Here is a 27,990-nt window from a genome sequence, read left to right as displayed (position 1 = left end):
GAGACGTACAACGAACTTGTGCGGCGAACGCGTCCCGTGAGGCTGGGGAAGTGTGAGGACTTGTCGAAGTTATCACCTCAAATTAAAACTCAACCGTAATTCACCTTGCTCTAATTTGTGTCAACCTTAATCCACCCTAATCCATTTTTCAATACACTTTAATCCACCTTGAGTGTATTTTCGGAGTGAGCCAGGTTGGTTTTTGGGTGTGGGCCACGGCATCCGGCCGACACCGTGACTGTTCACCGTGGCCTGATTTCTCTAACAAAATTTTAAGAGGCTAACAAAATTTCGCCTTAACATTCTTGCGTGCAGTACGCCCACATTTTTTTTTCTTATTGTCCCATGTGTGTGACGCGGAAGCCCGAAACGCCGTGAACAGAGAACACACAGACGAACGAGGGGCGCGCACAATTATAAGTGATCTATATTGTAACACGCGACGTACTTATGAAACGGTGGTAACTGTAATGAACAGCCAACAACTAGCGCCTTTCATAGCTTCCTTGAACTGCAACATGCCGCCACCACTATCGATTTAGTAGCGAAGGGCATCCTAGCTACTCGTAAACTAGTAGCACAGCAACACCTTTTTTTTTTTTGTCGTTGCTTCGTAAGATAACTTTTGTATTCATACCGCGCTTTACTAAAGTCATTTCCATACATAATAAAAATATATATTTAAAAATATATACAGCTACTGATTGCAGGTCTCTTTATCCTACTCCTTGCGCCACAAAACACATCATCATCATGGCATCACTATCATCTACCACCACCATCACCATAATCATCACCACAATTACCACCATCATCATCATCATCAATTCATCATCGTCATCATCATGTCTCCTCGCAGGGCGATCGAGCTGCTGGGCGCTGCCGTCGGGCTGGGCGCCCAGCTACAGCTGCTCAGCTCATTTCGGCCCTTCCGCCTCTTCAAGGTGCTCACCATCTTTTTAGGTACGCCTGAAGTGTATCCGCTTACTATAATATTTTGTCGCCCGTATGCTATGCGGCCTGAAAGTGCGGATCAGCAATTGCAGGTGCGTTTCTTGCAATATGCAACTTTGGTTTGGGCTGGTTTAGTTCGATGAGACTTTCAACAATATTTCAGAATGCCTAGAAACAGGGGCGATATAAACATACCTATCTATCTGCAATGTGCCACACGAATGCCGATAAATAATTCGCAGTTTCGCCCGAAAGGCGAAGCATCGATTGCAATAGCAAATTAGTAGACAGCTATACGAAGTAAGGATAGTAGTTTTATCGGCCGTACAATCTTGCAAACATTCGCTTACTAACTAAATCAACAAGCATGGTGTCACGCGCGCACAAGCAAGCGTGAACTCATCTCACTCGATCACCGCGCACACTCGCTGTCAAAACGCCGGAGTGAGGAAACGCGGCAGCAGCAGCGAGCGAATTGGCCTTCATGCTGCCTCTCACTTCATCGCGAACTAAGCGGCGAGAACACAGCACACACGAAGCTATCCACACTCGTCGCACTTTGACGCCATCGCAGATGGCGTTCAAGGTAGGGCGCGCGCGGCTACGCCTTAAAGTAACCGTCGCCGTCTTCCGTCACGCACTAGGCATACTCACCCCGGTGCCTTGCGTGTGACGGAAGACGGTGCACTTCTTCCCCGATTCCCTCCCTCGCGAGCTCGAGCTTGAGCCACCTTCACCGGCTCACCCTCGCTGGCTCACCCTAGCATGGTTTCACTCACACACATAGCACACGGCGCGCGGCGACGGTGTTATCGCCCTTGGACTTTACACAGAACGTCACGGCGACGCCGAAGCCGACGGGGACGGCAAAAATGCGCCTGTCGTGTCCATATAATTGCTATCGCAATAAAAGAGGAAGGACAATGTAATTGCAACTATTAATACAGCATAACTCAAACTCATCAGTACCTCTTTATGCAGAGTACGAAGGCCTAACGGGCACGACACACAACTGTAGTGCAGAAGGGCCGTGCGCAACATCTGTAACACGCACTGCGGCCGTCCTGTTTTACACATTCCTTCTTCGTCCGTGTTTTTTGAACGCTGTCTTACCTATAAACTTGCGTTTTAGAGCTCAGTTTTTTTAGGCGCCCGATCCTGCGGTGAGCGTCGGCGTGCCTCGGCGGCGTAACCGAGCAAGCGAGCACAGCTAAAGAAGAAAGAGGGAACGGGGAGCGCAGCGGGGGATGAATTGCGGCGAGAGCGAAGAGAGCGCGAGGAGGAAAGCGGAGGAGGAGGGTACAGTGGAATCACGATGAGGGAAGCGCAGGAAGCCACCTTGAAGCACCGCCAGGTGGCGCTCACGTCTGCGTATCCGCGGCACCGGCCGTGTGGGGGAAAGAAAAAAAAGAAACAGAAAGTTCGCCTTCGCACATAGCGTTCGCCGCAAGTGTTTTCCGGTAAATGTTACGGTTGCATAAACATCAGTTGCAGGAAAGCGGCAACTGTGTGGCCTGCCTATATATAGCGCCGCGCGTCGTGACTCTGGTAGTCGGTGCGGTGATCTGTGCGATGCCTCAATATATCGCGCAATGAAAATACGTGTGCGGCTGCTCTCAAATTTCGCATTAGGGAGCACCGTAATCGTCGGGCGTTTTTTATGACGCTCTTTAATGTATTTAGAAGGAAGACGGGAGGGGAAGCGCCCACAGCAAAGGCGCCACTGCGCAAAGCTGGGTGCTTAAATGAGAGTGTTTTTGCCGCTCGCAAGCAACACGCGAACTGGGCGTATTAGCGTAATAGTCTCGCTACTTCCGTGTCAACACAGCCTGGCATGGCGTCGTCTCTTCGTCCCCGGTAATGCCATCCTCTAGCCGCCGCGGTGCGTTTTGTGCGTGTTTACATATCTCGAGAAGATGAAAGAACGGAAGGTCTTGTACAAACAGGTTTGTTTATGTGGTTGGGGCTGCCGCCTCTTCCCTAATCCGATAATTAGCGCAGACATCCTGGTTGAGTAATCCATGCTAAGAAACGTACAACGCAAAAAATCGCGATACTGAGTTGTAAACATATTAAAGTGGACTGCCAAGTAGCGCACGAACTTTGTTATGGTGTATTTTTAGCTCGTCGGGTTGTCAGAAATCTAAAAGTTTCGGCGCAGATCTGCTCTTTCTCGTCTCGAGTACTTCCCTATTCTGTATACCCAACGAGCAAAGAGGTACCAAGGGGCTCTATTTTTGTAAATCGCAACCATATAAAGCCATCCGACAATGAAACGAGGGAAAGCATAGGGCAATTCAACTGCGGTTTAACCGTAGTGCAGAAATAATAAGGAAACGTGAAATGAAAGTGGACGAAAGGACGACTTGCCGACGGTGGCAGCCGAAGCCACAACCTCCGCATTACGCGAGCGATGCTCTGACGATTGCGCAACGGCGGCGGCTGTCCCTCCGGTCGTTTTCTTGGGTATTTGTGCACGTGCACTACAAACCTAGCCCTGGGAGTGTTGGCTGCAGTGCCACTCGCAGCCGTGGTGGCGGACGGAGACTTTCCTTTTAAATTAGCTGAAAGCATCACGTAGTACGCGAACTTAGGAGCAGGCGGCTGGTCAATAAACCCTCGTGTACGCTAACTGAAGGCAACAAGACTAGTACGAGTCAAGACCCTCGCTATGCAACGTTGCAACAAAGGACAAAATTTCTGTAAAATCAAGGGAATCGCGACTGGCTGCCATGTTGATAATTTATTTTAGCGGGCGCGGGCACTGTAGTAGGTTCCTCTCCACGGCAATCACCATGTGGTGCGCTGCTCTTTCGCTTGCTCTTCATGATCGTGATGCACACAAAATAAACTACGTTTCTTGCATTCATAACTACTATGACTTTCTTAGCTTCGACGCCATTGTAATGCATGCTACATTCTTTTATGCAGCGCATACGCCGTAAGTTGTTTGCTGCCGTTAGTAATCTGTCAAGAGAAATTTCTTCTCGGGGGAGGTAATGAAGGAACAATGTTGTCTCTCGGCGTAACCGAGAAAGAAATGAATATGTATTTTCACGTTTTCATTACGTCCTTAGAAGACAACGGCGTCGCAGGAAGACGGAGGCAGTGAATTGATAAACAGCGGGCCGAACAAAGGAAGTATCTGCGTGGAGACGACGTTTCGGCAACGGGAAGAAAACGAGTCTCCTTGTCGGAAACACTGGCTCCCTTCTCGGGCTTTACTTTTTCGTACATTGTTGACAACGTCTTGTTTTTGTTGGTCCCACGAAATTACCCTTAGCTGAAGGAAGGACAGCCTTTCAGTCATAAAGACGTGTGTGACAGCCACTTCTAAGCACAGTGGCTGTTTGTGGCACAGTAATAAGCCCTGAGGTTCTGTAGTTGAAGAGAAACGTGAGGTTTCTGTGGCGATGTCATAAGCTTGAAAAACGATTGCAGTGTAGCTACCATTTCGAATGGGTGTAACGGTCATGTCGACAGACCGCCTCGAAGTATGGCTGGGCACCAATTAAATGTTTTAACCCGATCAATCGACATTTCTCAAATGATTAATTAATCGGTTAGTAGAATCTCTGGATACACGTACGTTAGCTGAAATCTAAAATTCGTGCATCTTGTTCATAAATTTCGGAGAAAAACAAAACAAACCGCGCAGTTTCAATGCACACATGCCTTTACTGTTACGTCAGCGACGCCTTTCTCGAGTACACGCACGTGAAGCACTATAAACTTGCTCACACGCAATCAAAACTCCAGCTGCAGTGAGCCTATTCACTTGTCTACATGAACCGCTGGCTCGAACTGCAGCGCGTGGGTAGCCTCTGCCCTGAGACACGCTGGCTAATGGGAGCATTGTAATTCAGTCTGTCGTTACCAACCTCGCTGTTTGAGAAAGCAAAGCGGTGACGTCATGAGCCGACGTTTGCCTGATTTTGCTGACGTGGCCTCAATTCATGGCGAAGAAATTAGTCGCGAATAAAAGTATTGATAAATCAGAAGGTTACTTGATCACTCGCCGAGCCGTGCGCAGTCTAATCCGATTTCGTTGTCCCCGAGCAGGTCTTCGGGACATAGTGAACACCATCATCAAGGCGACGACGCGCATGCTCGAGCTGATCGTGCTGCTGCTGTTCTGCATCTGGGTGTTCGCCACTTTCGGCCTGCAGGTAGGCAACAGGTGCCACTTCCACGCACCTTGCTTCATGCGTATACATGTAATTGTACGAAAGCTCCACAGCTATGGTGTTGGGCTGCTGAGCGCGAGGTCGCGGGATCGAATCCCGGCCACGGCGGCCGCATTTCGATGGGGGCGAAATGCGAAAACACCCGTGTGCTTAGATTTAGGCGCACGTTAAAGAACCCCAGGTGGTCAAAACTTCCGGAGTCCTCCACTACGGCGTGCCTCATAATCAGAAAGTGGTTTTGGCACGTAAAACCCCAAATATTAGTATTATTAAAGCTCCACATCTTCGAGAGCGATATCGGAACAGTTCTTTGTTTCATTTAAATATCTTTCAGTGCTCCATCGGAGAGCCAGTTTAACAGCGTACGATTACGACTAGCCATCGGAAGTCTGCGAATCACTAATCAAAGCAAATCAAGGAAAATTATTTATGACACAATAAAACAGTTCTTTTTATATAATTATTACGCTATGTTGAAAAATGTCGTGAAGGGACAGAGAAACAAATGAATACGACCTATAAAGGGCTTGATAAAGCCGATGTTTCCCAATCAACGGCAGATACAAGTTTTGACGAATCATCCAAAACCAAATAACATTTGCAACAAGGTACCAAGGCACAGTATTTAGAGTAAACAGATGATGTTGAAGATCACATGCGTCAACGATAACGTGTAAATTATCACATATTTATTTCAGTTTGTCGAGTGCAAGCGGCGGGAAGTGCTTAAGGGTGGCGAGCTGCATTCTTTCGTTTGGCGCACTCATGCGCACTGAACGTGCTAGACCGAGGCGCGTAACACGCATTGTTTTATCAGTAAATGAGCCGTGTTTGCAACGCACATGCTGAACGCTAAAGGCGGCGCCAACGGAACGGATGCGCGCGCAGCGAACAGCAGACAGCATCCGCTGTTTAGGTACAGGGCGAGCTCTTTTGCGACAAGGAGCAGAGGAATGTGTGACACGCCAGTTTCTCTTAGCTATCTGTGCTCGAACAATTCCACCGAGGCACACCAGGAAAACGAGCAGAGTCCATCTACGGCACCTTCTTGTCTTTTCCGGGGTCACCATTTTGCCATCCTTCATATAATCCCCGTTGTGGGAGCCAAGTTAACGTCGAAACATTCAATCTATTACATCTCGATTTCTCTATGTAGAGATTTCTCACTTCATATTTTGACCCAACGGGGCAGTTACGTTTGTCGAAATGTTTGCAGTATAATGAGTGCGTTCTGTTGTAAAGACGCGCAGTTTTGTCCTTCACATTTATTCATTTGTTTTTATTTTCCGAATAATAAATGCTTAAATAAATATGCTTCACTTTAATTTCCCATTTACAACAGACCGCTTCAGAATCTCTTATACATTTCATGCTCTGGTTGACTGCTGGCCTCTTGGCCTCCTTGGTGGCAACTTTTATTTCGTGACGAAACCATGGTAAATTGTGGAAAAAGTTATGTGCTTATAGCTGCAAAGTCCTGTGCAATAGGAAAGCTAGCGGCGCCTCAAGCTCGGCCCTAACAGCGCCGCGCCCTTTTCTTGTCTCGCGCAGATGTTCATGTCAGTGCTGAAGCGGCGCTGTGTGGTGAGCAAGGAGAGGCTGGGAGTGGTGGACGCGCAGCTGTACAGGCGCATGGCGAACAACCGTACCTTCTGGATGCGCACGGGCGTGGACGAGGACGAGGACCGCGACCGGCTGGGCTTCGCCTGCGGGAACCTGCTGGCTGCCTAGTACGTGCAGTCTGTTCGAAACACGCTAGGTCCCACTCCCAGAGTCGTTCCGCGTTTAAGGAGAACACGTAACTGGTATTCAGACTAACATAACTTGATTGTGCTGTCAACTTGTGCTAAAAAACTGTCGCAAACTTAAAAATACTGAATACGCGATCAGTGAAGATTTCTCTGTCCGAGTACGCGATATAAGGAAAAAACTGTGGGTTAGTGTAAAATCAATGAAAGATTCCGGTGCAAAGGTGGCGCTCGTTTACGATAAAGTCCGAATCAACGGAGAATTGTTCCAGTGGGATGAAGAAAAGAACTGCCGGGTACCTGTAAAGGCACAGACAAATGCGAGTAAAGGCCAAAAAAACCAGGAAGGAATTGGACCACACCTACGCCCCCGACCGCCCCAAAAACGAAACAAATAACCTTTGCAAACGTAAATGCGCGTAGTATCTTGAATAAGCTTAACGCACTAGAGTCTCTTCTTATCAGCCTAGAGCCCGACTTTATGGCGATTACAGAAACGTGGCTTACAGATGACATACAGGACAAAGAAATAGCCCCACCCGACTATGTGATTGTGCGCAAAGACAGATTAACGCGAGGAGGAGGAGTTGCTTTACTAATAAATAAAAAAATTCCTTTCACTATCTTACCAGAAGTCGAAAATGCTGAAGCACTTTTTTGCAAACTTAGTTTTGGTGCAACGACTATCAGTGTCGGTTGTATATACCGTAGCCCTTCGACTGATGAACGCGTAGTGACATCATTATATCAGTATATGGAACTTCATGTACCAAAATCCCGGCTGATCCTTCTCGGGGATTTCAACCTTCCTGATATCGATTGGCCAACCATGAGTTATCGCTCTCCTTGTTCAGAAATTCTTTTTGATATTATGCTTAGTTTTGACTTGTCACAAGTTGTCAACGAGCCCACACGTGTTCAAGGCAATGCATCCAACATTCTTGACCTCATCTTTCTGAGCAACCACTTTTCGATCAATAAAACTAACTTAGCAGTGCTAGATGGAATATCAGATCACAAATTAACATTATGCACTACTCCCATTCAGGCCGCAACAAATCTTTCTATTTCCCAAACTAGTTATCCAGACTTTATAAAAGCTGACGACTCAAGCATAGCTAATTACTTAGTTTTGGAGTATCAGTCATTTGAAGAACTCGCTAATTCTTCAGACACTGATATAGACGCAATATGGGAAAGATTTAAAGCCATTGTATCCCACTGCATCAATAACTATATTCCAATAAGAACCAAACAAACTAATAAAAATAACCCATGGATAACACGTGATGTCATTCATGCAAAGCGCAAAGTGAAGCGACTAAGACAATTGCTCAAAACAAAAAAAGGCCCTCAACATAAACGTAAACTCACGTGTGCTGTCAATGAAATGAAAGCAAAGATTAGTACAGCGAAAGCACATTTCTTTTCAGTTACGCTTCCTAAATTTTTAAAGCATTCCCCTGGAAAGTTTTGGAAGTATCTTAGCCCCCCAAAACAAAGCAACACTCTCAATCCTCAGGAACAAAATTTAAGTTTTGCAAATTCATTAAATACATACTTCCAGTCTGTGTTCACTGCTGACGATGGTCGCATTCCGGAGGTGAATCACTACAACCAGAGACCACTAGGCATGCCAAGGATAACTGAGTCAGGAGTCCTGAACTTATTACTATCAATAGACACAAAAAAAGGAAACGGCCCGGACAATATTCCCAACACTTTTCTTCAAAGATATGCCGAAGTCAACGCGAAATATCTACATCTAATATTTAACAAATCCTTATCAACGTGTAGCCTTGCAAAGGAATGGAAAATAGCGAAAGTAATCCCCGTTCATAAAGCAGGAAGCAAAAGTGATGTTGGTAATTACAGACCAATATCGCTAACGTCCACTGTAGGGAAATTATTAGAGCATATCATATTAAAGCATATCACGAACTATCTAGAGCAAGCAGCAATATTATCGCCTATCCAGCATGGCTTCCGGCGGGGACTTTCAACAATAACCCAATTACTTGAAGTAACGCATGACTTATCCCAAAGCATTGATAATCAAAAACAAGTTGACTTAATAGCATTAGATTTTTCGAAGGCGTTTGATAGAGTAACCCATCGAAAACTAATCAGCAAACTGAAAACAACTTTAGGCGATGGTTCTATTGTCAATTGGATTGAAGATTACCTAACCAACCGGTTTCAGTATGTTGTTGTTAACAATGAAATTTCTTCCATTGTACCAGTTACATCGGGGGTGCCTCAAGGGTGTGTCCTTGCTCCCACTTTATTCCTTATTTTTATTAATGATTTACCCTCTAACATCCGCGTTAAAATGAAGCTTTTTGCCGACGACTGCATTCTTTATAATGAAATTAACTCTATGGATGACCACGTTGATTTAAACAGCGCCCTTCACGATGTAGTGAAGTGGTGTAAAAAGTGGCAGATGGAGCTGAACATTAAAAAAACTGCCTTTTTATCTATAACCCGCAAAAAACATAGGTCAGACTTCGAATACACAATCAATAATATACCGCTCACCCGAGTTTATGAGCTTAAATATCTTGGCTTGATCATTTCACATGACCTAAGATGGGAATCTCATATTAAGAGGAAGCTTTAGCTCGAGTGCTCCTATCTAAATACATGTAAAAGGAGAATTCGTTTTTCTCGGCAACCACTGCACCAAATTTGACGAGGTTTGTTGCATTTAAAAGAAAAACTTAAAATCTAGTGACTGTTGGTTTTGAATTTTTGAGTTAGGTCGTCAATCTTTTATTAAAAATTGGCGAAAATCAAAAATTTTCTGAAAACGAAACTATCAAGTTTACAACTCTGTAACTCAACCACTAAGAACGATAATACAATTTTGTGAATTGCATCTAAAAGTACATTCATAGCGGACAAAATTGATATGTTACACATGAATATAAAAAAATTTAATCATAGGGAAATACAACTTTTGCAAAACCGTTGTAACCAACGTAACAAATTCATGTAAGATGTAAGATGACATATTGAATTTGTCCGCCTTGAATGATCTAATGGTTGCCGTTTACAGAACCGCGATATCAGTTCTTGATGCATAGCTATCAACTTGTAAACTTCGTGCTTCTATTTTTTTCAAACGGTGAAATATTTGAAAATCGTTTTATGAAAATTCAAGCCCTAAATCGAAATTCCGCTTCCAACAGTCACTAGAATTTAACTTTCTCTTTCAAATGCAACAAATTTCATCCAAATCGGTCCAGGGGTTATCTCATAAAAAGGTTTTTGCGTTTTACATGTATTTGAATAGGCCGCGTCGGAGTTGGGCCCGAGCTAAAGCTTCCTCTTAACAGTATCATACCATCTGCTTTAAAACGGCTGTTCTTCCTCAGAAGAAGACTTCGAGCTGCGCCACCGGAAATTAAACTGCTATCATACAACGCATTTATTCGCCCAGTTCTCGAATATGGTAACACAATTTGGTTTCCTTATACACAACAGCTTATTAACAAACTAGAAGGAGTGCAGCGAAAGGCAATTAGATTCATCTTTAACAAATACAAGAATAGCGATTCACCTACCCAACTGCTAAAACAAGCCGGTATTCCTACTCTGCGAAACCGCGCCAAGCTCGCAAGACTAAAATTATTGTTCCAATTGATACACAATGCATTACGAATAAATACTTCGTTTTATATATCCCTAGCTGACACCAGACCTTCCCGCCATAAGCATTCATTAACACCTAAAGAATATGTATTTCGCACTGACTGTTTTAGATATTCGTTCTTTCCTCTTGCAATAAGAGAATGGAATAGCCTGGACCCCTTCATAACGACTAACACATCGTTGCCGAAATTTATAACCCTTGTAGAAGAGCTGTTGTGCAATAATTAGATTACGTTAGCCGGAAATAACACCACTCAAGTCATTGTATAAAATGAAATCTGTATGAGCATTGTATTTGCCTATGTAATTTCACCCCCTTTTGCCAAATGAAATGTACCCTTGTTTTATTTCCTACTATATGTGTATATCTGCTTCGTGTCGATTGCAAATATTGTTGAAATCATGTAAACCTGTTTTTATCGCTATTTGTGAGTGTATAATATATGCCCAACCTGTAAAAATCCCGCTGGGATTGACAGTATCTGAAATAAATAAATAAATAAACTTCAAAGGGGGAAAAAGTGCTCGATGTGACGCGTTGTTGACTTGTACTAAGGGAAATAAAGGCCGAGGCGTTTGTGTCAAAACTAGGGGCCGTATAATGTAAAACTATCCCAATATGTTTTTATTCCAATATCCTGACGTCAAGTTTGCGTAACCGCGACGCAAGCATCGGGCGGTCACCCACAGGGTTGTCAGAACAAACCAATCAAATGTTCCCCTCGTTCACAAGAGGTCACTTTTGTTTGCTTGAAAACGAATAACATCCCCTGCACTGAGCTGCTTGTCTTATCTAATTGACTCACAAGAGGCGAGGAGCATGCTCAAGTGGAGAGGGATTCGATGGGGCCGAGCCACTGCACTGAATATCGATAACCGGATGAAGAGGGTGGTGCCAGCGTCTGCGATTGGTCCACTTTCCTTTACTTAGCTTGCGGTGGCTCGTCGACTATCGCGGCGGCATGCAACGGAAGCTTAAGAATGACGCTAAAACGGATACTCAGCAAAGAAGAATTGGCTGAACGAGGTCGTAAACGCGTCGAAAGTTCTCAAAAACGTTGCACGGCCACGCAAAAAATTTTACTGCACGCAAATAAACCCATGCTCTCCGGCAGGGCCGAATAGCGAGTGCCGGAGCGATCGGCGGCAACCATCTTTTATTACCTTCGGAACGGGGCAGCCTGCGGCTATTCAGAAAAAAATTCAGTTTTGTTCGGCATATTAATGCATCTTTAACGCGTACGGGTCACTTTGATGCGGTATGTTTTTCCGGTTTTGTGACGTCGCGTGAGAGGCAGATGAAGTGGGTGCAGCCCGAAAACTTTTCACCAATAGCCGAGGGCTAATGGCAAAAAGGCGTCGAATCAGAAATAACTAATTTTGTTTTGTTCGGTCAAATTATGCATAATCATATCATATCAGTCATATCATTTGGGGAGCTATCGTGGTTTTCGTGACGTCGCGTGACAGACAGGTGAAGTGGGGGTGGTCCAGAAAAGTTTTTGACTAATCGCGGTGGGCTGATGGCAGAATTGGAATAGAAAAGTTTGGAATAGTTTTACGTTATAGCACCCTAGGTTGTAATCAGTCCCGAAATACTAATATGCTGTTCACTTTAGCAATGGAACCATGACGTACACTGCTAGACCACTCGAAGAAAGGTAGCTATAAAGACGCACATTGGAGCCAGACAACCTCTGCTTGATGTTAAATTAAGAGTTGCGCTCGTATCTGCTGGCCATCGGCCATGCCATTATAACTGTGTCGGTACTCATGTCATGGGCTCACTTCCTCATTTCACTGGGCCGATGATTCTAGTCGCTCGCTATTGGAACAACACAACAACAGCAACAGCAGCAACAACAGCAGCAGCAACAGCAATAACAAAAATAGTTTGCGCGTACATACAACAGGGCTGCAACGGCAGCAGGGTTCCAGCGGCAGCAGGGTTCCAACGGCTTTGGAATGATTTATACACTGTGAAAGCCGATCAGCAGGTGTAATGACGGAACATGCAAGGGGTGAACGCTAAATCTTGTTGGAGAGAGACGTGTTCCCATGTTTGGCTTTCTGGTTATTCGTGGTACAGGGCAACATCACAGAAATACAACGAAGATGAAGAAGGCACAAAGAAGACAGTGCCGTGTGTGTTTTCTTTGCGCCTCACTTCGTCTCCAGATTTATGCGCTGTTCCTCTGTAAAGGGAGACTAGTCGCGATTAGTTCTTTAGACACTTCAAGACTGAAGAGATTAGCTGTTTTAGGCTTGTAGCGCAGCTCAGAAATAGCAAAAAAGGAAGGAGGTAGGGGTAATGCGTAGGGGTAACAGTCATGACATACCAACTCGCCCAAACTGCCACGCTTTTGAAGAGATTAGCGTTTGGTTTGAGACTTGAAACATTACATAAAGGAACTCTACTGCGAGACTCTAGACGGATTACAGCGGTTTTGTCAAGCCATTCTGATGAGGCCCACAGGCGGCAAGTGCACTCTCGAATTCGGGGCACACGAACGGTTAACAGCTTAGTAACTTCGTGGTCATTAGCATGCGCGCCGGGCGGTCACTAAAAGTCGAAGTAGCGCTACAAAATAGTGCGAAACGGTGCGGAAATGTCACTAACTTGTAATCCTTTCGTTGTTTTCACGCTCCTTCACCACTGAGAGCATTGCACGCTGTGTTCGCAGCACTTGCGAACCAGGTTTCTCGTGTGTGACGGTGGACGTGGTGGAAGAGCGACGGGTGTTCCCCTCGTACGACAACGTGGTGGACGCCGTGCTCACCACCTTTAACATATTCAGCCTGGACAACTGGAACATCCCGTACAACATGGTGCGTCTCACCGCTGCCCACTTTCTCATTTCCCTCGCCTCAAGTGCGCAAACACTTTTGCGGAGCGCGTCTCCTGCATCTGCGCTTTTTTTGCATGGTTACTCATTGTGCAAAAAAGCACGCTTTACAGGGGGGCAAAAGTCGCGTGAAGCTGATCGTGTGTGCGCGCGCGCCTGCCAGTGATGTGCGCTCAAAACGCGTTTCGTGGACGATCATTGGCAGCCCGCTGACTGAAGCGTTGAACGTCGAAACCCGCAATTAATAACCCTTAAATTACTTGTACGGCGAGACAGTTTATTTGATCTCTCTTCAGCGTAAGAAGCGCCAATCTGAACTTCTTACTTTTGGCATTGCGCGCAGTGCTCTTTGGCACTGAGGGAAAAAAAAGTACGCAACCGTATAGAAAGGAAACGCCACAGTTTCTGTAAGCGCCAGTAGAGGATGTGCCATGTAGTCGAACACCCAAATGGCCGCGACTGTGTCGGCGCGGAATATAAGCCAATCTCACCAGCCGATAGCGCTTTCCCGAAGCATACGTACGCAAAACCACGCTATGACTCCGCCAACTCACGAGCGTCATGTCACTATTTACTATGCACTCGTAAACTCTCTGCTCCCCACTTCATTCTCTGTTTCCTTGTGTGCGCTGTTCTTTACGTTTGCCAGGATAGAGCCGCATCATTCACTGTGCTTTTCCTTTTTTGTTCCTTGTCCGCGCAGCTACTGCAGGCGGTCGGTCCCGCCTGCTTCCCGCTCTTCCTGTGCACCGTGATGTTCGGCTCGGCGTACCTCATCAACCTCATGCTTGCCGTCACCGTGCACACCTACGTCGGGGAGAACAACCTCAAGCGGGCTCGCAAGCAGAAGGTACGCATGTTCGAATCCTAGCCACTGTGCTACTGCGGCGGGTAAATAAAAGAAAGAGTAAAATTAACGTATAGTGGGAACCTGAGCGAATAAACAAAGTCAACATGGTTTGAAGAAATAATAGCTGGGTTAATGAGGCGGGCCCCAGGGAAACAAAAATAATAAATACAATATCCCATAGCATAATCAATACAAGATCACTAAAATATCAACGCAAAATACAAAACACGATATCAAGTGGCATTGTCAATACAAAATTAATAAATGAAAAAAGAGGCTGTTATCGGTTATATTCATTATCTCTTTTGGGAGTTGGTTCCAGCTCCCAGTTGTTCAAAAAAGTGAAGTTGGCGGAACTACAGGTTCAGACACCAGCCAATGAAGGGTCATCATCATGCCGCCGGTGTTGTTGTACTGGCGCCTTCGTTGTCATCGTGCCATTGTCGCTGCGTGGCTGTTTCCTTTGTCAATGTCGTCGTCTTCAGTGTCGTCCTATTGCCATCGCCCCGTACAGTTTAAATCGTACTGTTGTTTTAAACGGACGCAAACGCTTCTTACGAATGTATTTTTGGCTTCGTTTTTATCGTAGGAAAGGTGAGAATTTCTGGTCTCTCATGACGACGGAACAATGTGGTCTCACGGACACGTCCAGATTTTCTTTGCCGCTCAACCTAGTGCTCTCAGTGATACCCGCAATGCCGCAGCACGACAACTTTTGTGTGTTTTCCCCTCTGTGAGGAACTGCAAGAGTCGAGAGTATCACTTAATTTGTAGGCCAGTCGTCAGTGAATTTTGCAGAGCAACCTATAAAACTTTATAACGTGCAAGTTCGTACAGCGGAAAACGGCCACGGCGACTGACACCTACGCTCTCTTTCTCTCTTTTGCAGATGGAGCAGGGATCCCTAATGGACTTGACTCTGTTCCAAGAAATTTGTGATTTCGAGGTGAATGTAGACCACCTGTACGTCCAACCGCTGGTCAGTCTCGCGCAGATACCCTCCGTGCACAAGGTACGCCTCACGCATCGCGCGATACCCCCTGCTCTCCCCCCCCCCCCCCGACAGAGATAATGTATTGTACACCACTATGATGTGCACCACTAAATTTCGAGTAGGAATTCTCGTAAACACGGTGGAAAAAAAAATTACGCGAGCTGTAAATTCGTGTATCACATTTGGCCACTTCCGATGCTATAGCATATGCAGTTTACGACGTCACTGCGTTATCTGTTTTTAGTGCAGGCAACGAGTTTGTAAACTTCGTTCTTTTATTTTTTTCGAACCTTACCGATTTTCGACAATGTTTGGAAAAACAAAAACAGAAGTCCTAAATCGGAATGCCGCTTCCTAGAGTTGCTAGAATTTAAATTTCTCCCTCGGTGTCAACAAACTTTATTCACATCTGCTCAGCAGTTGCCTATTTGAGTATTTCTGCGCTCTACATATATTTGAATAGGAAAATCGGAGTTGGTTCCACACGACGTCGGAGGGATTTCAGAAAATTTTGTAATCCTATCTCGCAATCAACCCTCCTCGGTTGGTCAAAAAATTTTCAGGCCAGTTCCAACCCCGTATGTTTGTCACGGAACGTAAAGAAAACCGCGATAGCTCCCCGTCTGATATGACGTGTACACACTGATTATGCATACAGTAGAGGGGCATGTTGGGCTAGTTGCTGGAGAGAGAGAGAGAGAGAGAGAGAGAGCAAATGATAAATTAAAGGTAGGGAGGTTAACCAGGACTGAGCCCGGTTGGCTGCCCTACACTGGTGAAAGGGAAAAGGGGACGGAAAGATTAAAAGAACAGGAAAGTTCATCTTGTAATATGGGGGTTACTGCGCTATAAGCACACGGACAACATAAGGACAAATGGACAGAACGCGCGCATACTCACAACTGAATTTTATTGGACGAAAGATGTTTTCAGCTGTAGTATACAACGCAAAAACAAATTACGCCGTAAAATGCCTACAGACTTCGTCTGCACTGAACTTCGAGCCGAGCACTTTCATCTCCAAGCGTTTGGGACTCGTCTCCGCTCGAAGCGGCACATAAACGAAGCAGGAGTCCCATGAACAAACGATATGTACCATACAGAAAACGACGATTTAATTTATCTCTCCTCCCAAAAGTGCCGTTTACTTGGCGGGAACACACAACGGCGACTGCGAATGCACCTTAACAGTTCCTATCGAAGGAGCCGCAGCCCTCGCTCCTGAGATTTAGCGCGCGGTTTTTTTTTTTTTTTGCCCCCGCAGTCTGTGTTAAGTGTTGCGCACGTTTGCTGTCGCAGGTGCGACAGCTGCGTTTCAAGCAGCGGCTTCGCCGCGGCGAAGGGGAGGCCCTGACTCGGGAATTGGGATTCGGCGCCTTCGCCGACATGGTAACGGACGCGGCCAACGCGCCCCGGCCGCTGCTGCGGGCCGCCACGCTCCGACCGCCCGCGGCCACGCGACGGTCGCAGTCCGACGAGGCGTACGAGCAGCCGATCGCCGCCGCAGCGGCACCGGTGGTGGTACGCATCTTGAATACGCGAGATCTGGAAAGATATAGAGCCGGCGCTGTATTTACTCCAGCTTTCAAAAAAAAAAAAAAACGACTATGGGTGTGGGAATAGTAACTATAACGAGGCCGCGGGTGCTGTTTCGCGATAGAGGAAAGAAACTACTGGGAGCGAGAATGATTTCAGGCATTCGGACTTCAGAATGACTTCAGCCTTCGCAAGGCAACGTCCTCTGACCGTGCGGCGCCGTTCTTCCCCTCCCCGCTTTCATTCGAGGAATCGAGGCGAAATGCGCACATCGCGTGTTTGAAAAGAAGCACCTCGTCTACGTGGTATGGTGGGTATGGTACGCACCTCGTCTTCGCGGTATGGTTTGAGTGACGCGTTGGCACGCCATAGTTGCAAGCCGCTTTCAAATGCAGCAGCCCGTCTCGCTGGCTTTGTGCTCTCCGCAGCCGATGCATTTACGTGCTCGCCTCGATACAGCCGTAACAGCGTTGCAGTTTCGAAGGCGACGCCAGTTCCGGAGCGTCCGCACGATTATCGACGCGTTCCGGCTTCAAATGCGGCCGTATACGAGTGACGCAGCAGAAAATCGGGACGACGAATCCTGCAGCGCAGTCACGCGGTGAATAGAACAACACCTTTTGCTTGGGTGCTTTTTCCATGATACCCCCCCCCCCCCTTTCTTTTTCTTTGCATTTCTTTAATGACTGGCCTTTAGGATTGTCACACGACGCTCCCTCCTAAGATTCTTTTTTTTTTTTTCATCTGTGTATTTCGGACGCCGTCAAATTCAGCCATACTGTCGAATGCGCCATCTTTTGTTCTGTGTGACTGGTTCAAATGGCTGCTACGGCTTCTCTGATTGGCTCAAAACGCCAACGTGGCGACGCATGACACTGTCCTGGATAGCACCCCGAGTCGAATGCGAATCGAACAGTGCAAGAGAAGCGAATCGAATCGAACACTTTCCGAATAGCTTTTCGAATAACCAACGGCCACTTGCACCGTTAATAGAAACAATGTTCACACGTTTTTATATTGACATTATCAAGTTTCTGTCATTACGTTGGACGTTACGAAGAATTGTGTATTAAAAGCACGAATGGAGTATTAGGGAGAAATAAGAAACTTGTTGGCACACGCAGGAACCTTCGCAGGATGCGGATAATCAGTCTAGCCGAAAAAAGTCTGCCTCCCTGAACGACGTGGCCCGCTCATCTACGTAACTTCTCATGCTTATTTCTGTTGTGGCCTCCGGGATGAAGTTCAGCGCACTTTCTGCTTCATCTTTATTTTGGGTCGCGCGCAGTTGGCTAGTGAAATACTCAAACAAAAAACTGTCGGAAAGTATTCGTATTAACGAATAGTGGCCATTCTATTCGAAGACCGAACAAATAGTACAATATTCGACTCGCCATTCGAAAGTTTCGAATATTAATTAGCGTACGCCTAGCTAAAAATGTGGTATCTGTTTGAGCAAGCAAAACGTTACCCTTAACCAGATACGAGACGGAAAGAATGACAAGTTGATTAACCGTCTGTCCTGAAAGTGACCGACAGCGGCCCATCAAGAGAAGCGTTGGCCTGAAGCCTCCGTTTCGCCTACACGACGGGTCCTCGCCAGGGCCCCTCGTCGACAGTACGCTCGTTGAAACGTTGTAAAACAGCGTAGCAAGCTTGTGCGCCGAAGCCTGCGAATTGCGACGCTCGCGTTTGTATTTCCACGCAGGGGGCCGCCCGCGCCCAAGGTCAGCCGTCGGGCGTCCGAGCAGACATCCCTCTCCGAGGTAAGATGACCTAGAGCGCGCGCTGCTTCTGGCGACAGGGCGAAAGTCAAGGACGTTTTACTTGGCGAAAGCCCATATAATACTCGGAAGGCATATTGCACCTGCTTACACTGCGAAAAACATATAACGGTCAACTTGGAAAGTATGCAAGCTGTCCAGAGGATTTTATTTTTTATTAATTTATATGCCTCAAAATAAAAGAATATCCATTGGATTGTCTTGCCTTCCTGTTGACTTTCCTTTAGCATATACGTTTAGAAACAGCCTCGCCATCAGCGTACCTATATGTCCACTGTGGGGACGGAAGGCTTCTCCCAGCGATCTCCGATTGCCATTTTTCTTGCGTCAGCCGACCGCCGTACAATGCCTGGCAATTTCGGGCTTTCATTGTTGCACGTTCTAGACTGCGTCACCCTTCTGGCGGCACCTATTCCGTTGCTCGCGTGTTAGATGACATGGCCAACTCCTCTCTCTACCTCGGCTAGGACATCAGTCGCATGGTTATCTGCGCCTGTACTGCCATATATATATATATATATTATATAATCTACGCAAAGCAGTCATCCGCAGACATTCGAATGAAACAAGTCCATAAACTTACAAACGAAAGAAATCTGTGTACAGACAGTATAAAGCCAGATGTTTGCAGGTTGTCTCTAGATAATTCTGAAGATTTCACTATGCGACGTCTGACTTTCTATAGAATGTCGGCACAAATATTTGTTATCGAAAAGTCATTTTTCTTGCGACGGGGATTCTGGCATATAGGTCGTGAAGGCTATCGTCTGCATATGCGCTCAGCGACTTATGTATGATGAACTGTGAGTCCTTCATAGTTTGTCAATAGCAGAGTAGCATTTGACACAAGTGGCAGTCTGATTTTTCACTTGAACTTGTAAATATGTAGGATGTGACAAATCTACGGCGCTTCGAAAGGCTGCAATGAAAATCTGCTGTGCGGCGTAGATGGTCCAGGCAAAGTGACACGATGATCAGATAGCTCTCGCCGTGCCTTCTGAGGCACCGTTTGCAAAACGCGTCAATTATTTTTAGAAGCGTATGTTATCGATTTAGAGCTAATGCACAGCACCGGTTAGTATGGTTTTGAACGGATGACATCACAGTTTACCGTGTTTTCCTTAGATTGTTAAAATTCAGTTGGGGATTTAAATGAATTGCTGTTTCCATTTTTTTGGTTAGTCTTGAAGTGAAGCACTATCAGCACTGACGCTTTGCGCGCGTGTCGATTTCAACATAGAGAATCCTTTCACTGCGTCTCCCGACGCGCTTGCCCGGGAGCGCTCTTCTTTGAAGTGGTCGAGCCGGTGACCGGTCGAATAGCGCGGTCTGTATTGCAGCGGACTGGGCCACGGTCCGACTGGTGTGCCTCGCCATGGAGAAGAGCCCAATCCTCGACCTCACCATCCACGCCCTCATCATCCTCAGCACCCTGTTCCTCGCCCTGGATGGCAGCTACGCCAACGCCCAGTTCAAGAGCATGCTGACCTGGGGAAACATGGTACGTCGGCTGCATCATGCACGTGGGAGCACTCTTCGCAGAGCAGACACACGACACGCGATGGCATGAAGGTGCTGGATATGATCGGGAGTTGTAGCTCAACGGCTGTGTCGTGCACGGCAACCGCCATCCAAGGCATGGTAGCCGCGAGCTCTGGAGTCACGCGTTGCGCTGTCTGCTGGAGGGAGGAGGGCAGGTTAGGGACATATTTTTGCACAGAATAAGGGGTCAGAGCGGCCGGCCAGTGCCTCTAACGCCTCTGCTTGAGTGCTGCCTTGCGCTACTGCCGGTTATTTCACTCTCATCGCGATGAGTCTCGGCAGTGTGCAATTTCAGAGAGCGTGAAACATGGCGTACACAGTCTGTCAAAAGTCGCGAAGCGTCTGCGCCGGTGGCCGTCTTTGTCGGCAGGCAGCGTGCTGGCGACCACGTGGAACTTTCGTCGCCATGAACTGCCGGAAATTTAGGGGGAATGTGTTCCTCCCACTCAGGGGATCTCTGAACACCAGACGTGCATGGTACGACAGTTCTGTGACCGATTAGTCACTCGCGGAGTGGCTTCGAAACGTTTGACACAGACTGTATACCTTGTCGTTACGTGTGAACTCCCTCCCCACCCCCTGCGCCAACCATATTCCTGGCACAAATCACGAGCATCAAGTCGCGGCGCCTATATATCTGGCAGCTCACATTCAGGAGAATCGCGGGCTCTATCCGATGCATTCCGATGGGGGCAGGACACAAAAACTTTAATGCACGAGTATACCGCGCATTGGGTGCATATTGAAAAAAAAAACAACCTAATAGTCAAAATTCATCCGTATTCTCTATTGGGGCTTGTCTCATAATCAGTTCGTAGTTTGGCAAGTAAAATCCCACAATTTTATGCAATTTTACCATTCAGGAGAAAGCTCTTGCAGATGGCGCAAACGTAACCGCTCCCAGGACAACACGAGCTATCCGGGGCCGTAAGAAAGGCTCTGAAGCCACTATGTTATGCGTTATAAACGTCCCACGCTCTGTATCAAAGCTTTCTGACCTCTGGCGTTGCGACCTAGCTGGCAATTCGATCACCGCAGGCGGCCAGCGTGGCCTTCTCCGTCGAAATGGCCATCAAGCTATCCGCGCGTGGCTGGTCCTTCTTCCACAAGAAGTTCTCGGTTCTCGACCTGGGCGCCGTGGTCTGCAGCATCACCTCCGACTTGCTGGTGCTGCTCCGCTACGAGCTGGGCGTCCGCACGCGCTTTCTCAGGCTGTTCCGGCTGGTGTACGTGGCGCGCACGTGGGACACGCTGTTCTACATGCTCAACATGATGCTCTCGCTGCTGAAGCCGCTGCTCAACCTGCTGCTCGTCATCATGCTCGTGGTCGTGGCGTTCGCCGTCGCCGCCGAAGACCTGTTCGACTCCGGAGACCGTGAACCGCAGTCGCGGTGAGCGAGTGGCCTGCGATCGACACTATAGATAGTTTGCACAGACGTCATCGCGGGTACTACCATCTTTAGGTACTAGCACGTCGAGGAGGAGTGTAATCAAGAAACGCGACAGCATGAAAGCACGATGGGCCCATCTTATGTCGAACGACAAAGCGATAACAGTGATAAACCGGTCAAAAACAGTCACCGTCAATAGGCAAAACAGTGTGCGCGGGGTAATACAATGCATTGACGTCATCGTAACCGCCATCTTTGGGTACTAGCGCAGTGAGAGGTGCGTCCGTGACGTCGCATGAAAGCTATCTATAGCCCAAGTTTCCTTGGAGTATATACCCTGTCCTTAAGCGTTTAGTGAAGCCGACGACGTAGTGAGTTGATAAGAAATCGATTAGTTATCCGATGCCGATTCTGCTTTCGCGCAGGTGGAACAGCCGCGACTTTCTGCACAGCGTGCTGCTCATGGTGCGCCTCTTCTGCGGCGACATGTTCGATCCGCTGGTCAACTGCTTCCACGAGGGCCACGGCAGGCTCCGATGCGTCGCCTTTTACAGCAGTGTCTTCTTCGTCGGCAACTACGTGCTGCTCAACGTCTTTCTCGCCTTCCTGCTCAGCAGCTTCAACGTCGACAGGATCGTCGAGAGGGTGAGGCGGAATAAGGCGATACACGACTCGCCAGTTTCCAGGTCATCGCAAGAAAAAATTGAATCAGTTTATGCTGCACATCACGAGACGCACACGTGGTTTTCTCTGGCCACTTACGTCCTGCGCGTTCAAACTAAATGAAAATTGACGTCGTCGTTCTTCGTGACGGAACAAGTTTTGTCACAGCTGGACAAATTATCGGTCAAAGGTTCAAGTTTCCGTGGTAGAAAGGTAGAAACGTGACATTCGTAGGAAACGACGTCGGCGTCTCAACGAGTACCTTTGATTTGCGCCACTATTATGACTTATTAAACTTATATTTCTGCAAGCAAGCAAGCGTGATCTAGACAAGATTTGATTGTTCTGTCTGTATTGACTCAGAAGTGCCTGTCGGACAGCGCAGACAAAGTCCGTACTAGTGTTGTTGCGCACTGACGCTGCTGTTTACCAGCAATTTTCTTGATGCTTACATTGGTTCAACATATGTAGAAATTCCACACAAGAACGCGTGCGGTGATTATGGCATTGAAATGTGCGAAGAGATTTTAGGAGCGTTAGTTCATAGCAGCTCTTGTTTTCTCTTGGCACAGAACTCGCCCGGAGAGATCCTCTTCGAGAAGATGGTGTGCAGCTGCAAGTCCTGGTGCAAGAATAGCTGGAAGCGTTTGTGGGTGCGTCCCCGTTATTGATGCTTGAGGGCTGACTGTGGAGCAAGGGATGATGTAGCAGCGAAAACTGCGTTCCCCAACGCTACCAGACAAGGCGTCGTACCAACTGAGCACATAAAGGAGCATTGCCAAATCCTCAGATACATCTGCAGATAATCACGCTATGATTTTTTTGTGTGTGTAACACGCAGATTGACAGAAAACCTTCAAATATTCGGAATTTTGTGTTGTCAGATGATCCTACCTGCAACAATAGTTTCCTCGTAGAAGTGTACTAGAAGGAAGTATGCAGCTGAGATTGTTCAGATAGCAAGGGAATGATGTTTAATACATGGATTTGTATGATCTTCGTGCTTAATTGTGGCTTCAAACGTTTCTTCGGCTTTATTCACTGTGCTTTATTTGTCTTTAATGGCTTAGATATTTTAGGAATCCTATATTCCTTAACTCAGGGGGCACTAAGACTCTACGCGAATGCAGAACTAGAAGCACTACTAATTGCTGAACTTATAACGCAATTAATGTTTTGAAACTCGTCAATCTGTGAAATGACAACGCCGTTTCGAGCCAGGAGGACATAGTTTAGGCAAATACAAGTACTAACCAACACAGACTAATTATTACTATGCTGGCTTAACCGCCATGCTTGCCGCTCTCGATAGAAAGGAGTCAGAGTTCCGGCCAGGGCTGGGCAAATGTAATATTCAAGTGTATCATAATATAGATATAGTATACTGAGCTGGGGCGCGATCGGAGATATTTTGTTCGATACGCGTTCTGTTCAGTTGCTGCAACGTCACAAAGTTGCAGTATGTAAAATTTGTGACAGCGGGGCGGAGAGAGCAGCCAATCAGGAAGCGGTGACCTCCCCGGAAGTTTACCTCCGTCGTTTGTCGTCTGCTTGCAAACAGTATACTACAAAGCCAAATATTTCTCGTCTTCCAATTGAATGAAATCTTTGTCTAAAAAAATGTAGTTTTTCTTCTCAAGCCCAAACACGTTTTCAAATAGTAGTACGTGTGACTACTGCAATTTATAACTATTAGGTTCTTTGCGTCGTCCCTAGGTGGTGTCGCGCAGAGCGAGAAGGAAAAAAAAAAAAAAGACGGGAAGAGTGGCGCACTTTTCAAGAGGCAGCGACAACATCCCAGTGGCTCGCTGGCACCGATGATGTTGTCGATTTCTCTGTACAACCAACGAATTATTTGTTTCGAGAAACAAAAACGACGCCGGAATTCACTTTCTGCCATTTCTTCAAACGCGTTTCGCACCGCCACCCGCTCTCCTCCTTCCTCTAGAAACGCCAGCGCAACAACCGAAGTTTCCAACGGAAGCGCCATTTTCTAGAATTAAACTATGAATTGGATTCAAACGTGCCATACCGCAGCCGAAAAGGCCGCCTGTTGGATCCAATCCAATCCACCAGACGCGCCATGCGAAGCCGTATGATCGCTCCAAACTTCTCAACTCCTGTCGCGTTCGGACGAAATGCTCGGTGGGCGGATGATTGACAGGAGCGTGTCGTCATTTTGACGTCACCAAAAAGGGGGTGGCGCCCCGCGGCTGGTGACGACGGCGCGGAGTAGGCCAATCGCGCGCGCCGGTAACCGAACGAACGCGCCGAACAACCATCTCCGATCGCACCCCTGATAAGCATTTCAGAAACAGATACAAGATAACTAGCCAATTCATTCTATTCGATATGTATCTATTTGTATCTTAAGATACACCGATACATTGTTTTTTTCTCATAACTCCACTAGGGGCACCTGAAAGCTTATTTATTTATTTATTTATTTATTTATTTATTTATTTATTTATTTGTTTGTTTGTTTGTTTGTTTGTTTAGTACCCTCAGCGCCCATTCAGGCATTACAGCGGGGGGGATACAGATAAAGAAACAAGCATAAAAGCATAAACAAGCATTACTAGTGTTTACTTGCATATTTTTATATTCCCCCAGCTGATCTCCTTCCTTTCAAACTTCCCCTGCTAACGCACATGGATTTTGATGCGAAAACATCAAATGGTCCATTGAGCTACAAAGCCGGCGTCTGTAGCAGCGAAACGGAACCTAAATTCCGATTGACTGCGACGTCCCGTCACGTGCGCATCCCGATGGACCAGAGTGGGCGAAAGGGAACACATCGTGCTGCACTGGCGCGCCAGATGGTGCATGAGGGGAAAGGGCATCGCCGCAACGCCACGCAACCCTCGCTCCCGGAATTGTGTGCTATCAGCGCGTTCTTTGTACGCGCAAGCTCTTGCCTGCGTTCTATGGTGCCGAGCACGAAGCTTCCAGCAACATGGCGTGATATGAGAACTACCTTGAATTCCATTCTGCAGTTGCAACATTGTACTTATAGACCACTATAAAAAAGCAACTAATGTAGTAAAATTTTATAATTGTTAATGCTAGTGCAACACAGCGTCCAATATTCTCAATCATCTTGGTTATAAAACATAGCACGAAGTGGTCGTCTCTTAGAATAAATTTTAAATGCCCCCAATAGTTTGCCTCCGTTACTCTAAGAGTCTTCATGAATTTTGCTGTGAGTGTATCTTGCACCTTAAGATACACGACACTCCGCAGGATGTATCGAAAATACAGATATACTGATACACGTCTTGCCGAATATATCATGTGCAGATACAAGGTTCCCGAGGAGTATGTTAAGATAGATTTGCTAAGAAATGTGTCTTCGATGCTGTCCGTGTGGTTCTCACTAGTCATTTTTTTTTGTAAGAAGCTCGGTTCATCGAACGAAACATCTAAAGCACCGGCCTCTTCAACGGTGAGGCTCAAGGCCCATACGGCCGACTTACTGCGGTCACAGCGAAAAGTGTGCTTTGATCATGCTTTCCGTTTTTTTTTTACAGAAGAGAATGGTTTTTGCTTACATGAATTACAACCGTGCGATAGCAGCGCCGCAGCTCATGTGTACATATTATCTTGCATAGTTAAGCGACAATGAGATTGAAAAGTTCGGCTGATCCCACTGCATAATCGGAGAAACACGGCTCTTCAAAGAGGGTTAACTTACTAACCACACACCTCTCTCCTCTTCATAAGACGTAAGCGGTTTATATCCAGCGAGTAATGCTTTTGCGTGGACGCTGTAATGATGTTTTGTTGTTGTTGCTGTTGTGTGTGGCAAAGCCAGTGTCAAGGAGACACCTTTTATTATTTCATTTGCTAATCTGTTTTGTTTACATCAAGTATGATGTATTACATGTGCTATACCTTATACTGCGCTTTACTTTCATACCACAGTTGTAAGCGTGCCTACGGGCCAATAAATTTCCTTGTCAACTTGCAAATTGGATCCCAGCGCTTGCATGCTGGCTCCGTAGATAACAAGGTTAGCGTTGTGCTCGAATGCCTTGGACTGTGTTGGCGGGACGCGGCACGCAAGCCAACTGCTGCTGGGCGGAAGGAGCTGCGCACCGCGGCCAAGGAGGTTTAACCGCAGCTTATAGGCGTCCGGGCGCTGGCTCGTTGAGGAGAGCCGCCGGTGGCGCCGCGCCTGGTCGCGGACCAAAGGGAAACTGTCGGCGTTAGTCGGCGCCCAGTAAATATATATTTAATGACGTTAGCTTGACGTTTATTATCCGTTCCTCTCAGTCTAGTGCATGCACACACCAGCGCAGCAGGAACGCTAGTGGTTCTATATTGAGCGTGAGCACAACGCTCATATACTGGTCTATTTTTTCTTACCTACACTGGCTACACGAGTGTAGCCAGTGTAGGAAGTCGCCATTGTATTGCGATAGCAATTAGGCGCATTTTTGCCGTCTACGTCGCCGTGATGTTCCGTATAAGGTCCAAGGGCGATAGGACCGTCGCCGTGGGCCGAATGCTGTAGGTGCGAGGGAAGGCGCGCGAGGGGAGCCGACGATCGCGGCTCAATCTTGCGCGCGCGGGAGGAAAGCGGGGAGAAAACGCGCCGACTTCCTTCGCGCGAAAGTTCGCGCGGGGAGGGATGGGGAGGAGGGCGGGGTTCTACTCCGGCAGCAACTGCATATTGCGCGACCGCACCCGAGGGGCACTGGTGATCGCGGCTCAATCTCGCGCGTGCAAGGGAGGAAAGCGGGGAGGAAACGCGGTCTTTGGTCGCGCGCATTGCGGCGAGGGGATGTTGGGGGGAGTTGTGCTCCGGCAGCAGTTGCGCATTGCGCGACCGCGCGCGCCCTATCTTGAAAGCACTTTGCATCGGGGGCTTATTCTAGTTGTGACGGTGGCTCATGCCGTTGTGCTTGCTGCGTTCTCACCGCTCAGTCTGCGTTGAAGCGACCGATACCTCAGCTTGACTGTCGCTTTACTTCAGCCTCACAGCCTCACATCAGCCTCACATAGGTTCTCTTGGATTTTGTTGGAACAAACCTTATAGTATCAAAGCTTTGTCTGCTCGGTTCATCAAATATTCAGATTGGTAATTTTTCTTGTCTGCCTGTATCGACTGCTTGAAAATCGCGCAGGGTGTACCGCTCCGCGAGCGCAGATGAGTTCCCAAGAGCTGACGCTGCCACCTGTCGCGTGCACACACGAGGCACGTGATGCAAATGGGGTTAACCTGGACGGTATACAGGGCGAGGCCCGATTTTTGGCGGCGCAAGTGCTCTTAACCAAATGATGCTGCAATAAAGCAGACGCACAAACGGGCTCTCCGCTTCTTCTAATGTTTGCAGAACAGCTTGCGCCAGCAGAGCCGCCAGCTCCCGAGTGCTCTCTTCTTTCCTATCTCTCTCATATTTTCGTCCCTTCTACCCCTTCTCCGCAATGTTTCACTGATGTTCAGGGGTCAGAAGCGCGCTAGACAGTTGCGACACGCTTTACACAAGTAAAAGCGCGCTTCCTCATTTCTATTGCATTATCGCGAGATGAGGCGGTCTACGAAATAAGCGCATTTGTTGCAAGTTGTCGCCTTTTTTTTTTGGGTAATATTGCATTCTTTTCCCGATTCGCAGCATCCCTTCGCTGACGAGACGCACGCACTCCCCACCGCAGAGAGGTAAGTGCATTGAGCTTTTTTTTTTTTTTCAGACGATCGCGTTTATCTTGTCCTGGAGACGGGACGATATCGTGGTGCCATTGCTGGTGACCGCGTGACGAACATTCGTGCGATCTGACATCGTCGTCATCCCAGTCGATATGCATGTTCTGCGGGACAGCGTTTACGTTTCAAAA

The 27,990-nt window shown here is 47.2% G+C and overlaps 2 protein-coding genes across 2 annotated transcripts; both read left to right on the top strand.

Moving 5' to 3' along the window:
- Positions 1-72: 72 nt before the first annotated feature.
- On the top strand, positions 73-18,552 carry LOC142570406 (sodium channel protein 1 brain-like). The gene is made up of 8 exons (XM_075678791.1): positions 73-963; positions 5,017-5,123; positions 6,693-6,871; positions 13,231-13,375; positions 14,096-14,242; positions 15,132-15,254; positions 16,536-16,757; positions 18,481-18,552. Exons 1-8 carry the CDS (start codon positions 846-848, stop codon positions 18,550-18,552), a joined length of 1,113 nt encoding a protein of 370 aa, XP_075534906.1. The 5' UTR covers positions 73-845.
- On the top strand, positions 18,362-27,818 carry LOC142570405 (sodium channel protein-like). The gene is made up of 6 exons (XM_075678790.1): positions 18,362-18,538; positions 19,897-20,057; positions 21,137-21,489; positions 21,915-22,134; positions 22,725-22,805; positions 27,771-27,818. The coding sequence occupies exons 2-6, from the start codon at positions 19,932-19,934 to the stop codon at positions 27,816-27,818; spliced, it is 828 nt and encodes a 275-aa protein (XP_075534905.1). The 5' UTR covers positions 18,362-18,538; positions 19,897-19,931.
- The last annotated feature ends 172 nt before the right edge of the window (positions 27,819-27,990 follow it).

Source organism: Dermacentor variabilis, chromosome 2 (assembly GCF_050947875.1).
Source record: "Dermacentor variabilis isolate Ectoservices chromosome 2, ASM5094787v1, whole genome shotgun sequence".
Lineage (NCBI taxonomy): Eukaryota > Metazoa > Arthropoda > Arachnida > Ixodida > Ixodidae > Dermacentor > Dermacentor variabilis.
Note: the sequence above shows the minus strand (reverse complement) of the source record. Positions and strands in the feature narration are given on the sequence as shown.